The sequence below is a fragment of the Cinclus cinclus genome, chromosome Z (genome assembly GCF_963662255.1).
Source record: "Cinclus cinclus chromosome Z, bCinCin1.1, whole genome shotgun sequence".
NCBI lineage: Eukaryota > Metazoa > Chordata > Aves > Passeriformes > Cinclidae > Cinclus > Cinclus cinclus.
Genome location: NC_085084.1, coordinates 24,774,117 through 24,789,783, shown reverse-complemented (window position 1 = coordinate 24,789,783; position 15,667 = coordinate 24,774,117). Strand labels below are relative to the sequence as shown.

General features: G+C 38.6%; 1 protein-coding gene across 1 annotated transcript in view; it reads left to right on the top strand.

Annotated features, from left to right (window-relative positions):
* Positions 1-13,247, top strand: part of LOC134056386 (3'-5' RNA helicase YTHDC2-like) — a 28,811-nt gene extending 15,564 nt beyond the window's left edge. The window contains exons 17-29 of the mRNA XM_062513151.1: positions 525-607; positions 1,484-1,589; positions 1,727-1,846; positions 2,191-2,463; positions 3,028-3,154; positions 3,619-3,824; positions 4,515-4,710; positions 6,523-6,632; positions 8,066-8,355; positions 8,758-8,923; positions 9,857-10,060; positions 11,892-12,074; positions 13,158-13,247. Coding sequence (XP_062369135.1) covers positions 525-607; positions 1,484-1,589; positions 1,727-1,846; positions 2,191-2,463; positions 3,028-3,154; positions 3,619-3,824; positions 4,515-4,710; positions 6,523-6,632; positions 8,066-8,355; positions 8,758-8,923; positions 9,857-10,060; positions 11,892-12,074; positions 13,158-13,247 — 2,154 coding nt within the window. The remainder of the gene's footprint in view (positions 1-524; positions 608-1,483; positions 1,590-1,726; positions 1,847-2,190; positions 2,464-3,027; positions 3,155-3,618; positions 3,825-4,514; positions 4,711-6,522; positions 6,633-8,065; positions 8,356-8,757; positions 8,924-9,856; positions 10,061-11,891; positions 12,075-13,157) is intronic.
* Positions 13,248-15,667: the final 2,420 nt, after the last annotated feature.

Below are 15,667 nucleotides of genomic sequence, written 5' to 3'. Positions count from 1 at the left end.
CATTATTTGTTCAAGCAAAGTGAGACACCATAATGATTTTAAGGCAATTTAAGATCTAGTGAATGGCTTCAAAAATAAAATTGGATTTCAGGGGTGGTATGCACACCAAATTTCTGAATTTCAATAAATCAAACTCTTTTTTTGTAATTTTACATCAGTCTAAGAAAATAAGTAGGTAATTTCCAAGTGAGACAAAAAGGAAAACTTGATTCAGTACAATAATGTATTTTTGCTTGCTTTGTAATGTCTCAGAACACAGATCTGACATATCATTTACTGACTTGCAGTTACCTATTGACTAGAAAAAAATTAATTTCAAAAACTGTGTAGCACAAAGACACGGCAGAGTAGAAACCATCATAAATTCGCTTGAAACTGAGAAGATACCTTTGTGCCAGGAGCTGCTGTGTATATTACTGTTTCATACTTTTTAGTTCTGTTGGTAATCCAAATAACTAACTGTAACTTTTATTTCGTGTACCCTATTCAGTCTGGGGTTTATTTTCCTTTCTTTGTTTTTATAGATGTCTTTTGATCCACGGAGTCGTGTTACAATGCTAAAAATGGGGTGGATTTCAAAAGCCAGCGCTATCCAGAGGAAAGGAAGGTAATGCCTCATACTGGTTTTCATTTTGCAGATAACCAGCATCCTGTATGTTAAGAATAAAGGCACACAACATAATAACTGTTTCTAGCCTAGTCTAGTAGCATGGACAGTGGCCAACACTGCAGACGAGTAGGGGTCAGTATGTATTTCCTTGGATTCATTTCCCAAATTGTAGAAAAGTAATGCTGAGACATTTCCCAAAGCTCTAGGTTATTTTCCCTCCATTAATTCGCTCTCCTTCCTCTTTCTCCCATGTAGCAACAGCAGTCTGTGTGCAGAGGACTGCATATTTCACTTTGTCCAAACTATCCATGACTTAACAGGCCATGATCATATTCTTCCTAACACTGTGGGTGAGGGCTCAGAGTTTTATTTAGCAACAAATGTCTGTTTAATCAACCAAATTGGCATTAAGATACAGGTATATGTGCATGAATGTGAAAATTTGCTGTCTCTGTCCATTCACTCACAAGTTATTTAATCTTTATTTTACCTTTTACTCCAAGGGTCACTTCTGTTTGGGGGATGTGAGGGGAAAAAATGAAGTTTGGAACTTAAATTCCTTACAGCAAGGGATGATTGAGATTTGGACTGGTCTTAGGTTAGCAAAAACAGCACTTCACTTAGATAAGCCTTGTTTTTCCTTCTCCACATTTCTCAGTCTTGAGTTAAAATTACAGTAAAAAATTGCCAGACTCTCAAAAATAATCCATGATTGGAAAACTCTCGCTTTGTGTGTGACTTACACTTAACAACTCTTTCTTCAGAACAGCTTCTACTTTTCCATTCTAAGTTTCTGTGTCTGTTTGTTGGCTTTTAGTTTTGTTTTCAGAAAGAAATCCTGATTTTCATAACTTCCTGTATTTTATTTTCAAGGGCTGGGCGCTGTCAGCCTGGAGTCTGTTTTCGTCTCTTCAGCAGGCTCCGATTTCAGAATATGTTAGAATTTCAGTCTCCAGAGCTTCTAAGAATTCCACTTCAGGTGAATGTTCAGTTAGAAATAATAACTTTAAAAAATGTAATGTTATCAAACCATACTATTAAATGCAACAAATTGTGGGTTTTTGGGGTTATTTCCAACTCCTGGTAATATTTTATGTTCCACCTTTTAACTTGCAGGAGATTTGTTTGTACACAAAACTTCTGGCTCCAACTAATTGTCCAGTTATAGACTTTCTTATGAGAGCTCCTGATCCTCCACCTGCTGTAACTGTGAGAAATGCTGTACATATGCTTAAGGTCAGAAATGGAATAGGTTTATATGGGTATTGTGATGTAGCAGCAGTCTATCTTACTGGCTTCAGTTTGTACTGGAGCTGTTTTCAATTACTTAAGGATGTTTTGATTTTTTGTTTATTGTCTGTTTTCATTTTGTGTGGGGGGATGTGTTCTTCCATATCAAGGGAAGAGAGTGCTTCAAAGTCTTGTCTCTGTTAATTTGACTTGTTTTTTAAGAGTTTGGGAACAAGTCTAATTAATGTCCAGTAGTCACATTCTTTTTGCTTTCACTGTAAATTTATTTTGTCCACTGTCCCCAACCCCCTCGCCTTTGTTTGTTTCTTTGTTTGTTTGTTTATAAACAGACCATAGATGCCATGGACCCTTGGGAAGATCTCACTGAGCTTGGTTATCATCTCACTGAATTACCTGTAGAGCCACACCTCGGTAAAATGGTGTTGTATGCTGTAGTTCTGAAGTGCCTGGATCCTGTTCTGACCATTGCCTGTGCTCTTGCCTGCCAAGACCCTTTTGTGCTGCCCATGCTGGCCTCCCAAAAGCGTGCAGCCATGCTGTGCAGGAAGCGTTTTGCTGCAGGGACGTTCAGTGACCACATGGCCCTGCTCAGGGCTTTCCAGGTAATATTTCATTTCAGAGAGAACTAATCACAGTAGATCACCCAATTGAGGCAAATAACGTACCAGTCTACTTGAATATAGAGTGGTGGACTGTGATTAAGTCCTTGGAGAAGAGTTCATTTTTGCCTAGTGGCTTTCCTGTTTATTGGACTCCTAAATTCGTGAAGGAACACTTTTTGTGGTATGTTTTGTTTGTATTTTCAAGCCTTACAAAATTATGAATGTTCCAACAAGCTGCTCTTTACATCCTACTACAATGAGACCTTCAAATAACCATCTTAATGTAATGATATTTATTAAATTAGATGAATTTATTAAATTATTATTCAATAATTAATATGATTAATTTATTAAATTAATCATTCTGACTTGACATAATGGCTATTGCAGTGAATGGGAAAAGAGAATCTAATTCTTGAACAGAAACAAATAATCTAGTTTGATGCATTTACTTTAGAGTGGATTTTGTGTAAATTTTATTGACATAAATGTAAATTGTCTTTAAAAATGCAGTTTTTAGTAGTAGTTTATAAAATTAATAGGCAAATGTAAAAACATTTTCAGGCTTGGCAGAAGGCACGCAGTGACGGCTGGGAGAGAACCTTCTGTGAAAAGAACTTCCTATCCCAAGCCACAATGGAAATCATCGTAGGAATGAGAACACAGTTGCTTGGCCAGCTTAGAGCCTCAGGTAAAGAACTTGGAAAAAATGTTGACCTTATTTTAAAGTCAAGCTAATAGGAATTGTAAAAAGCCATGTTCGCCGTTGTAATCTTCTTCACTTAATTTGAAACACGCCTTCATGTGTGCATTCAGGGTATGGTGTAGATGTGGAAGTGTGGCTGATCTAACTGAGAGCACCCTCATCTCTACATGCCACTGCATTTCACTGTTAATTTCTTTGGATCTTGATGTTTTAATAAATTATTCCCATAGGAAATACGTTTGTATTGTAGAAAAGAATTGTATTCTGTGTTAGTATGAAACCCCTTATCAGGAAGGATTTCAGTGTAATGGTTTCTTCTTGGTGCTGTTGAGGTTGGCAGTAGTGAAAAATGCAACAAGTAAGTTGTTCATTTTGCCTTTATTTTCAAACTCCTTTTGGGAAACAAATGCAAACTCACATGGGACTGTTTTGTCCTGTTCTTTTGTCAGGTTTTGTGAGAGCCAGAGGAGGAGCTGATATTAGAGATGTCAATACTAACTCTGAGAACTGGGCTGTAATTAAAGCTGCCTTAGTGGCTGGCATGTATCCCAATCTTGTTCATATAGACAGAGAAAGCCTGGTGTTGACTGAACCAAAGGAGAAGAAAGTGCGATTTCATCCTACCTCTGTTCTTGGTCAGTCTCAGTATAAAAAGGTAAAATCACTTTGAACTTACAGTTCACAAAAAAGAGCACTAAAATCTATCACAGCTTTTAAAAATGTCTTTTTCCTAGTTGTTAGTACTTTAAAAGCAGCATGGGCATTTAATACTTCAGCTTTAGAAAATACTCTTCTAATCAGCTGATAGAATTGGAGTTGATTCATTTTTCCATTGTTTCAATCAGTCCTTTCTCTAGATGGAGCAAGGCAAAATGGCAAAAAACCTGTCCCTAGTTACAAAATTGTTTGAAAGATATAATGATCCCTACTCTTAAAAGCAAGAAGTTCTGCTCTGAAACTTTTTTTAACATTTCTTTTTAAAGCAAAAGACTTTGTTTTGTCGTGGTAGTATAATTTGTGAATCTGGCTGAACTCTCTCACACTTCTTACTTTGCATGTATATTTTTATATGTATATAATTATACATGTAGTTATTTCTTAAAATACAGAATCACGCAATGGTTTGTGTTGGAATGGACCTTAAAGTTTATCTCATTCCAAGCCCCTGCCATGGGCAGGGACACCTTCCACTAGTCCAGGTTTCTCAGAGCTCCACCCAGCCTGGCCTCGGACACTACCAGGTTGAGGCATCCACAGTGTGGTGGATAAAATGAGAAATATGTTAAAATTTATGTTAATTACAGGTAGACAGTATAATAGCCTAGGCTTACCTGCTCTTGCACAGATTGCCCCAGCAAATGGACAAGCTGCAGCCATCCAGGCTCTCCCTACAGACTGGCTCATATATGATGAAATGACAAGAGGTCATAAGATAGCAAACATCAGGTGCTGCTCTGTTGTGACACCTGTCACCGTGGCCCTCTTCTGTGGACCAGCCAGACTGCCAAGTAACGCTTTGCAGGCATCTTCATCCTTTCGAGGTACACTGTATTTAGAATGTTTCCACTGGTATACTAGTGACATGGAAAGGTTATTTTTAAGTAATATTTAATACATATATTGGCTGATTCTGAAAACAACAGTGTTACAATTCCTGTAGCTGTGCAGGAATAGTCTGTAGGTTCCGTAATAAATCTCTTACTTTTGCGATTCCTTACAAATTTGTGTCCATAAATTACGCAGTTCTGGGGTCTCAGAAGTTACAGTGTAGTTTTTAAGGAAAGAATGCAGACATGATGGCTAATGATAATACTGGTACTGAGAACTGTAGTATGTATGTTTGTCCTAGTTTGAAAGACAGGTGTTTGCTGAGGAAAGCAGAAGCCTCCCTTTGAACTGAAAAATGTGATCCTTCCTTGCTACAGATTATTATGATTTTGAAATTAAGGGAGCTCTCAGGCAAAGATAGGGGGATAGGAATAACTGTTCTTTACTAGTATAACTAACAAGGCAAACAAGAACAACAGCAGCTATGAAATTAGCCACAAACACAACAGTAACTCAGTCCCAGTCCTTTCGGGCTGCAGGCACCTTTTCCCTGAGCTGCAGTTCCCGGTGCTGGGGGCAGGCAGGTCCCGCAGAGCTGCAGGAGGGCTGGGGGTGATGGCAGCGCTGTCCCAGGGGGAGAGAGAGATGGAGAGAGCCCTCCGCTCACGGTGTCGGTCCTGGTGCTCAGCAGAGTGCTGGATGGTGGCAGGTTACAGCGAGAAGGCAGCAGGGCAGGGTCCGACAGCAGTGAGGATGGCTCCTGGCACTGGGATGGCAGAATGGGTCCGAGGCAGCGATCGTCCTTCCAGTCTGAACTCCATGGGGGAAATGGGCCGGGCCAGAGCCTTCTGTCTTCTCTTCTGGCTGTTTGGATATCAAGGGGTTTCCCTCTTCCCTCCCCTCCCCCCTTTCCCCTGTCATTAGGGCCTGATCAACAGGTATCTTAGCATGACAATGGGGAAAATTCCACAGAGGGAAAAGGGAAATAACCAACCCCCAACAATATTCTTTTTCTATAGCCTGCTTTATTTGATACTTTGAATCAGATTATTCAAACCGAATAATTTAGAAATATGGCAAACAAGTCATGTTGCTTCTAGCTAATGCACACATTTTCAAGATATGTTCTGCTGATAGATTTTGTTAGTAAAAATTAGCGTAATTTTGTACTATTACCTGAAAGTAATAGAGAACATATAGAAATTTCCTTTCTTTTTTTTTTTTTTTAATTTAAATTGAGTCCTGTTGGCATGGAAGCAAAAAATAAGTGCTGATAGTTCTCATAGTTTGAATCAAACTGAACGTCCACCTGAAGCTTTCCTGTCTTGCTTTTAAACAGTTAACCTTAGAATACTGATCATTCTGAATGAATTGCACCTTAGGAAAATAAGGATTCCTAATTAATGGCCATATGTATATATATATATTTTTTTTTCCTACTAGGTATTTAAATCTGCTGTTTTACTACGAAATAGAGCCATATGTGGTTTTGCAAACAGCTTCAGGCAAAAATTGGATAGTGCCTTGTGAATATTGGTGAAGGTACATGAGTTGAGTCAGATCACATCAGTACAGGTTTTTACTTAGTAGGAAAGGCCAGCAGATCTGGCTACTTGATTGCTGCTATCTGGAGCGAAGACTTTTCAGTGTATTTGCAGAAAAGGAGAGGTAGTTTTACAAATGCTTGTATTTTAAATTCAATTTTAGAAGGAAAAATACTGCTGTATTAAAATATTTAATAAAGTAGTGTTTGGTTTTTGTATGTAAGTATAGCAATGTTAATGCACCTTTTGTCATTAATTCAGGGGGAGGGGCATCTAATGATAGCAGTGGCAGTGAGATGGAGGACAAAACAGCTGCTAATCTGGCACTACTGAAGCTGGATGAATGGCTCCATCTCAAACTGGACCCTGAAGTAAGTTAGACTCCTGGGTTTGCTTCATACAGAAGAATTGATAAAAGATGTGTATAAGGTTTTTGTAAGATTTGAGTAGCCAAGAATGTCATGATCCATTTGAGCCTCTCAAAGTACACACTCTGTGATCTAACCTTTACTTCACAAGCTCATCAAGAATTAAAGGGCTTAAATTCCTTTTGGCCCAGTGAATTCATGTATTCAACATCCAAGCTGCAAGGTTTCATAACCCATCACCCATATCTTTCAACTCTTTCACCTATGAGCAAAAAGAAAAAAATAATTAGTCACCTAAGTCAACAGTGAAAGTTGTCATCTGTCTTCCTCCATCTTGGTGTGGTTCTGTTTATCACACAAGAGAGCCGGAAAGCCTTAGCAGTCCAGATACTGTTGTATCTGCTTCAAAAACTTCTGGGCAGTATGATGTTTTATATGTCTGATCTTGGGCGTTTTGTCCCTTTCCACAAGTCAGCAAATTCTGAAGAGACTGCCAGACAGAAAACAATGGGTGCAGGAGACAGCAACCTGCAGATGACAGTGGCTGTATAATGTCCTTCTGCTCCTTCTGGCCTCCTGTGCTGCCTGCATGGTGCTCCATCAGGCCATAGCATGATCTGGGATAGCCAAAATCCCAGCAGCTGAACAGCAGCTGAGAGAAGAATCACATTGGTATATTGTGTTTTTATTTCTCTGAGAGGGTAACCAAAATTGAATCAAAAAAAGGAGCACTTGAAGCTGGAGTTGCTGAAAAAAAGTTGCTGTCAGATTTTGGAAGGATAAATAAAAATCTCTTTGAAATAGAAGTCTTTAGGTCATTGAGGAGCTCTGACTGTTTACTAAACTACTCTGGAAGTAGTTTATGGGTCATGAAACACTTGACCTTACCAGCTGTAATAATAATACCGTCTCTCCTAGACATGTCCAAAAGAGTGATGTAAAAAAATTATTTTAATGGAAGCATTTCTGATAACATGGGGATTAAGACTATAGCCTTTTGAATTTAGTCATCACATTTGTGCAGAAGTCTGCGTACAAAAAACGTCACTTAGAGCTCTTTTCCCTCAGGTATGACTGAAGAGTGCATGAGTATAGACTGATTTGAGAGGAAGGGCATACAGCATGAAAGGATTGGGTTTTCTAGAAAGATAAAAAGGAAAAAAAAAAATTGTGGATTTACAATACAATGTTAAGTTTAATACAGAGCTAAATTAAATGTTTCAAAAATTACCTTGCACCCAAGGAAAATAAAGTAAATTAACATCTTAGTTTAAATATTAATTATTCCCCCTCCCCAAGACCTTAGTCTTGCCTTTCATTTTGGAAAAAAATTATTATTAGAATGCCAGGTGCTGCCTGATTGGAAAGAGATAGGGTCCTCTCACCTGTCTGATGTAATTTTCATCAGTCTTTAACAGAATTGGAATGCGTTACAGGCTGCTGGTATGCTGTTGCAACTCAGGCAGAAGTGGCACAGTTTGTTCCTGCGTCGTATGCAAGCTCCTTCTAAACCATGGTCTCAGGGTGATGAAACAATTGTAAGAGCAATTACAGCTGTTCTGTGTGCTGAAGAACAGTATGCAGGTCTGCAGCAGCCTTCAGGAATTGGCCAGAGACCAAGACCTGCGACTTGCGAAGAACTTCCTTTGGCATCTACGTGGAAGTCATCCAACAGCAGAAAAAACTCCACAGAAACTGAATTGTCTGACTCTTCTAATGCTGAAAAGTAAGCTGTTGAGGTCTTCTGCTCCCTGTAGGTTGCAAATTATGTATACAAGCTACACTTAAATTTCTGCTAGTAATAAGGAGGTTGAAACAGTGGAAATACAGTTGAAAAGTGTTAATACTGTTGTATGCTGTATTGCAATCCCACTGAGAAGTATTTCGTAGATGAGTCTGCTATTTGAGAGGGCAGTCAGAAATATTGTCCATGAACTGTGATCTTTGAGAAGCATCAGAAGAGGCTTAACAGTAGCATTAAAAAACGATGCATGATCAGTATGGGTTTTTTAGTTAGGGTTTAATATATTTTGTACTTGCTGTAATACATGTGGACATGTAGTAGACTGACAGGTCGATGTAAATTGTTCAGTGACTGTTTGTAAAACTCAAGGTATGTCCTTTTTAGGGTTTCAGTGAAATCTACATCTCCCGCACTCCACCAGCCAAAGAAGTACAAAGAAAAAGACATTATGGTCTCCAAACAATCCTCAGATAACAGATCAGCTCAGTCCTCAGTGAAGCCTGTAGATAGCAGCCCCCGTGCTACTCCTCCTTCTCCGGTATCTGGAAAGGTAGAGATGTCAAACACCCTTCTCCTCAAAAGTAACAGAATTTCTTGCTGATACCATTCTGCAGCTATTAAGTATTTTACTGATAAATTAGGAACCTAACTTAACTTTCTGTTTGTAGCTGCTGCATAATACTTCCTTCTGGAACTTAAAATCTAGACTAAATATCCTTGTTACACTAGTTTAGTACAGTAAAAATAAAAGTTGTGGACTGCTGAGCTTTGAAAGCTATTCAAAGTAGAAAAAAATGAGATTTTTTTAAAAACTTGTAATAAACGGTGAAGGTGTATTAATTTTTTTCAGCTAAATTAGTATACTGTACACACACATCTGAAATTTTTGGGTTCTGCCTTTCTCAGTTTCTTTAATAGCAGACATTGATACTGATTGTTTTTAAGTATTGTGTTATCTGCCTTACTATGACTGCTTGGGTTTTTTTGTGATGGCTATTTTAACACAGCACATATTTTTAATGAGATTATTGTCATAGTTGTCCCTATATACTTGAATAGTAACCTGCAGTAACACTAAAGAGATCACTTAGAGGAACCTTCATGGCCTCCTGGGAGAATTTAGAAATTCCTCTTTGAGTCTTTCAGCTTTTAAAATCAGACATTGTAAAAGGAAGAAAATGTTTGCTGAAGGTTGAAATGTGAGTAGTGTGCTGTAAGCTGCAGTCTAGGATGATTAATTTTGTTTCTGCCCCTCATGGATGAATTACTATTTTGAAAAGGGCTTTAAAAATGTAAAATAGAGGTGAAATACATTTTAAAGCCATTTCAGACTGGACCAGCTGATAGATACTATGTTTCTTTCAGAACCTGGAGGAGGAAGGGAGGAGCACTGTCGAGGGATTTCTATCTTCATGTGTATAAAACTTCAGAAATAAAGCCTGTTTTATTGTATTGTATTTATGAATTTAATTTATTTTTCCAGGGCTGCAAATCTCCTTCACCAAGACAAAACATGCCAGTTCGGTACTTTATAATGAAAAGTAGCAACTTGCAAAGCATTGATATTTCTCAGCAGAAGGGAATATGGTCCACCACACCAAGTAATGAACGGAAATTGAACGGAGCCTTTTGGGAGAGCAGTGTGGTTTACTTAATATTTGCTGTTCAAGGGTCTGCATGCTTTCAGGTGAGTCTTAATCTAAAACTATGTATTCACAGTGGTTGATGGTTTAGGAGGGTGTAACAAATGGCTGTGTAGTGTGGGCGGCTTTGCTTATTGCTTCTGATTTTCTGAGGAGCAGAACAAGGTGTAAATATCTGTGCTTGCTGAAGAAAGAGTATCTGAAATACACTTGTCCCTCAAAAGCTGAGACAGAATTGTCTCCAAACATCATGAGTCAGAAAAATGTTTGTACCCTACATTAATCCTCTAAAACAACAACAGCAAAAAATTGTAACAAAGTAGGGAATTGCTACTGCTTGCATGCCAGATTGTGTATTGTAAGTGAACAAGCAGTTACAGACAAGTAACAGCTTTCTAAAGCCAAGAAACTCATAAATTTCTTTATTAAAATTTTTATTAAAAACTGGGGGTTTTTTTCACTTCCAGTTAGGAAGCTGGTCATGATTCTTTCAGAGCTGTGTCTTGACTTTATATTCAGTGAGATATTTGTCAACAGTTTGTTGACAAACTGTTTGTTTGACAAACTGTCAACAGTTTGTTGACAAATATGACAAATCTGTGGTCAGTTTGAAGTTAAAAGCTTGACCTGGCAGTGCAAAGTTGCAGGTTAGCTGTGAGCTGGCTAATTTCAGTTGTTCCAAGTAAAGAAAGTTCAACTTACATTTTCCTATATAAGCAATTTATAAAAGTCAGCTGAACTTAAAATCTAATGAACCAGCCAAAACATAGCTGTCTTGGCAATACCTCTGAAGGACTGCAATGACATCTTACCTACGATGGTTTGGAAAATTCAAATGTAATACTGGAAAGTAATTTTCAGCAAGTCAGTTGATAATGAAAATGGCTGTTGCACTGGTGCTTTCGGACAAGGAAGCAGGGAAACGAAGACACGCTGAAGTCAGGAGTGGTTGACCTTGCACTGCCCTCCCAGTTTTGACAGTGCACTGCACCCTCATGGGAATGTGAGATTAACTTCTCTGTTAATCTTCTCTTGTCCCAACTGTCTCTTTCTATTCCACATTTATTTTTCCTTTGTTCCTTTTATTAATTGTCATTTAAGTCTGGCTTGAGCTACCTAAGACTGGTTGTCTTACAACAGCAGTGTGTGCCAGTAATCTACATGGTGAACTCCATCTCTTGGACTGCTAAGTCCTAAATGGCGTAAATACACCTGAACAGTTGATACGTTGTGTGTGGGGTTGGGTTTACTTTCAGTTTGTTTGGTGTGTGGGTAAATCAGGGTGTCCTTACGTAAGTTAGATGCCGTCTTGGGTTTGGGGTTTCATTCATTTTCTTGATGAATGCTTGTCATGTTGGACTATTGTCCAGCTTCACTAAAGAAGGAAATAAAAGGAACTTTGACTTCTTTCTTTGAAGAACAGCTACACTCTCCTAATTCTGCATTAAAGTTTGTTGACATAGAGGGAACATGAGAAGGAACAAGTGGATTTCTCTAAAAATAATCTACAAGTAACAAGGAATACGAATACCTAATAGACTATACTGAAGTAGAATGTTCTTGATTTCCTTCTGATTCAAGTGGTTATGCAGCAGTCTTTTAATCTGTTACAAAGTTAAAAAAACCCTTAGTGATAATTTTGTCATTGAGAGACATTCCTTATAGTCAAACTCTACAAGGCATATTTGAAGTGGAAACTTTCTAGATGTAAATATTTTGGAAGCTTGGAAGCTCCAGCTTTGTGGTGGAGAGTGTGTGAATCACTTTGAAAGTACTTTGAAAGTTTCAGAGGAAGTTTGGTTATTTATCTCATTCCACTGTAGAGAGATATAGTCTCATTATGTCTGTTCTTTCATATTTCAATTTTTGTCCCAGGGTTTTGCTAGAATGGCTTCAGCTATCGGGTTTGAGAAAAGTCAAGACTGGGGATCTGCTGGTTTTGGAGGTGTATTTAAGGTGGACTGGATCCGAAAAGAAGTCATTCCTTTTCAGTTTGCACACCATTTGCTCAATCCATGGAACGACAGTAAGAAAGTACAGATAAGTACAGATGGCCAGGTAATATTATTTTCTTCTCAAGTTGTCTTTACTTAGAAGAATTGTGTAATTCTTATTAGCTTGTTCAGCCTTGACATTTATCTCCACTTGTGTGTGTATCTGCTAATCTGAATTCACAGTTCGTCGGTGTATTGTGTGTTCAGCTAATGCAGGATTACTGTTGAAGTAACGGAGCTATTTGGATAAAATCAAAAGAGTTTCTTGCTTATGTGTTTAAAAAATTATTTAAAGGTGGATGCTTCCAAAAAGAAGTTGTTTGGTTTGTTTTTTAGTTTGTAATTTAGCTCTGGAGGTTTGTGCCCTATTTGGTTGAGATATGTTCTCTTAGATAGTCTAGCACACCCATATAACTGTTCATAATTGTAAGGTTTTTTTCTGTAAAGCCTGAAGAGAATCCTGAGGTTTGAGGTAGAGTAAAGCTTAGGACAGTTCTTGCATTTGTTAAAGCTCTAAAAGCTACTACAAAAGGCCAAAATTGCTGTGTGTCAGTTTCTGCTCTCCCCATCCCCTCCCATAACATCTCCGTGATGATTCAAGAGCTAAAATTCTTGTATCACCTTCTCTTCTTCCAAACCTCTCTCCAGTTGTAAGAAACTGGAGGAAAGGGAACTACAAGGGACAGATTGCCACTGTATTTCCTGTGACCTCTCTTTCTACATTCTCCACCACCCTTGATGAAATTCAACTTAAAAGATGTGGAAAATAATGACTTTTAGTTAGTAAGTGACTGATCTGTGGGAGGCGCAAAGTATCTGGTGCATCTGTTCTTGTGTATGGTGGTGGTGTGTTCACTGGGAATTATCTTTTTGAGAAATGACAACTCACTGTGAATGAAAACACCTCAAACAGCCTGTGGGCCAGGGTGACTTGTGAAAGCTTTTATCTCCTGCTGAGCGCTCGTAAGAAAACCTTGCTCTGCTGGGAGTTCTAATGTTTGTCCTGATAGCAGAATTCTGTAGAGTTCTTCTAGAAAGGTTGAAAGCAGTCACCAGCAACCTCATCTAACAATTCAGTAATAAATAGTTTCTATATGCTCAATAGTAGCAGTACAAGTAATTTCCCTGGTTTCCTGATAATTTCTAGGAGCTGGAACCACAAGTTGGAGAGCAGTTGCTGCAGCTTTGGGACCATATTCCTTTGGCAGGAAAAAAACTGACTGAGCATATCAAGTGATAGGACAGAGGTAGTTATTCATGCATTGCTTACTGGTTTTGTGGTAAAGAGCAAGCTGTGCACATACAGTGTATCATCACAGTGCTATCTTTCCTTTCTACCTTGTGGAAGAACTGCTACACTTGGTACTAAATATTTTATTAATTTTGAATTTTTTCAGCTGGTTTAGGTTGTTGAAACATCAGTCATGAGAACCAGCAGCATGTCTACAGTAAAGATGAGGAAGAAGGCAACACAACAACCTCCTGACATTCTTCGTCATGCTCAGTAGCTAGAAGTGGAAAAATAAGAGGGAACTGTGTAGTTTTCAGTGTTTACTCGCCCACCTGTTTTTTGACTGAGTTGGTTATTTTACAGTAGTGTGCAGTTAATATTTAAAAATAGTTAAGTTCAAAACAAAGTTTGAAACAATGGACTGCATGTAAGTTGTCTGTGCGTTTACAAGAGCACAGCAGGCAGTTTAAGTATGCAGTTTACAGTTAAAGCTTTCTCAACCCAGTAAAGCGTATGAGAACGTAAATGTTGTTTAATCAGTCTTGCAGTTCAGTTAAAAAATATACTAACTCCAAGTATATTGAAAGGCTCCTTAAGTACTTCTGCATCCACAGTGCAAGAGAGCAGAATATATTCATACAAACAACTAGGCAGCTGGAAATGTTAATTTTCTGTTTATTTAAATGTAATTATTTTTAATACGCTTATATTTTATTTATTTATTTATTTATTATTTATTATTTTAAATTATTTTTTTTTTAAAAGGAGCATGAGACTTTTGAGATTGGGTGCACCCACTGATGTTTCCAGTGTCAGTTATTTTTCACCTTTAAGGCGTGACTCACACCTTGAGAAGCTGAAACAGTCCTTCAGAAACCTGTGGCCAAGTGGTACTTCAACAGTTCCCTAATTTAGGCACTGTCAGAAAATCTGTATTTCTTTAAAAAACAATAAAAATCATTACCAGTACAACTTCTTGATCATTTAATATAGTCTTTCAACTTGTTGCTTTTTCTTTCATACTGCTCCTGTCTTGGTTTATTTGTCTTCATCTCAGTCCTTAACATACTGTTCTGTAAAGCTGGTATAAATGGGTGTGATCACTGTCAGCACTGTTTGTGGTCATTCTTAGGTTAAACCAAGATTTTTTTTTTCTGCTTCTGACCCTCTGCCTATTTTCTTATGTCTGTTCTGGATATTACTCCATGCATTCATTTTGCATTTTGTGTGGTGACTTCCACACATGAACCATCAGTTTGACCTTTGTCAAGACTAACTGGATGCCTGTAGGGCTGGTACTGCCCAGTCCATTGTTTCTCGAGACAGAGTATACAGCAAGGCAGATACGAGGGTCTTTTTGCCTTTCACAGTACTTGCAGGCCTGTGCCCACACAGGAATGTGGGGCAGTACTGCTTTGTACAGATGTACGGGGCCCTGTGTGCTCCAGAGACAGAGCTGGCACAGAGAGGGAGCATGGCTGAGTGTAATGTTTGGTTAACCAGCCAAATAGTACTTCTGCTTGATAAAAAGGTAAAAAGGACTGTCCAGCCATGGAATTTGCATTCCACAAGGCCACTGGCCAGTCTAGGCCACTTGTGTGGAGAAGAGATTGTACCCTGCTGCCTGCCTGACAGACATGTAAGGCATGTCTGTCATGTAAGTCACGTAAGGTCGTGTAACTTTTTGTATGCCCAGATGTTAGATGCAGCCCACTCATGGTGAATTGCATAATATTATTATTACCCAAATAACTCTACTACTGACCTGCATTTTCTCACATACTGCATTTAGATCTGAAGTGTTTATCCCTTAAGCTGGTGGTCTGGTGTTTGTAGCCATCTCGTTTTAGCAGGAGCCTAAAGCCTTTACACCCTGGTAGCAGGAGTGGATTGCCACTTTCTGTGATGATGCCAACAGTGATGTCATCAGCCTGCAGAACTCCAGCACTGCAGCACGATTTTTAGAGACACCCAACCTGCCTGATCATGACCGATTGTGGTCATCACTGCCCTGAAGTGAAAACTGAGAGGATAAAGGGCAGGGAGCTGAATCTGTCTGAAAAATAACAGGGCAGCAAGAGCCAGCAGTTTAACAGAATCCTGGCATTGATGTCAACAAATAGGACAAATAGTCCATCTCCTCAGCAACAGTAAAAATCCCACTTTGTTGTTCTGCATTAAGAATTAATGAAGTTCTTGCAAGCTAGAACATTGTCCATAACTAAGGTGTGGAAGAAGGAAACAAAGAGGATTCTGAAGGATAGTCACAGTTTTGCAAAGCTTGTTCATATATGAACAAAACCTACTTGAGCAATGCTGGTTCAGGACAACTCCAGTCATGTTCCTCACCACAGAAAATAAGAGCTTTGTCAACATCTCATGAGAAAATGCTGAAGCTTTGCTGCCTCCTCAGGAACATATTCCTG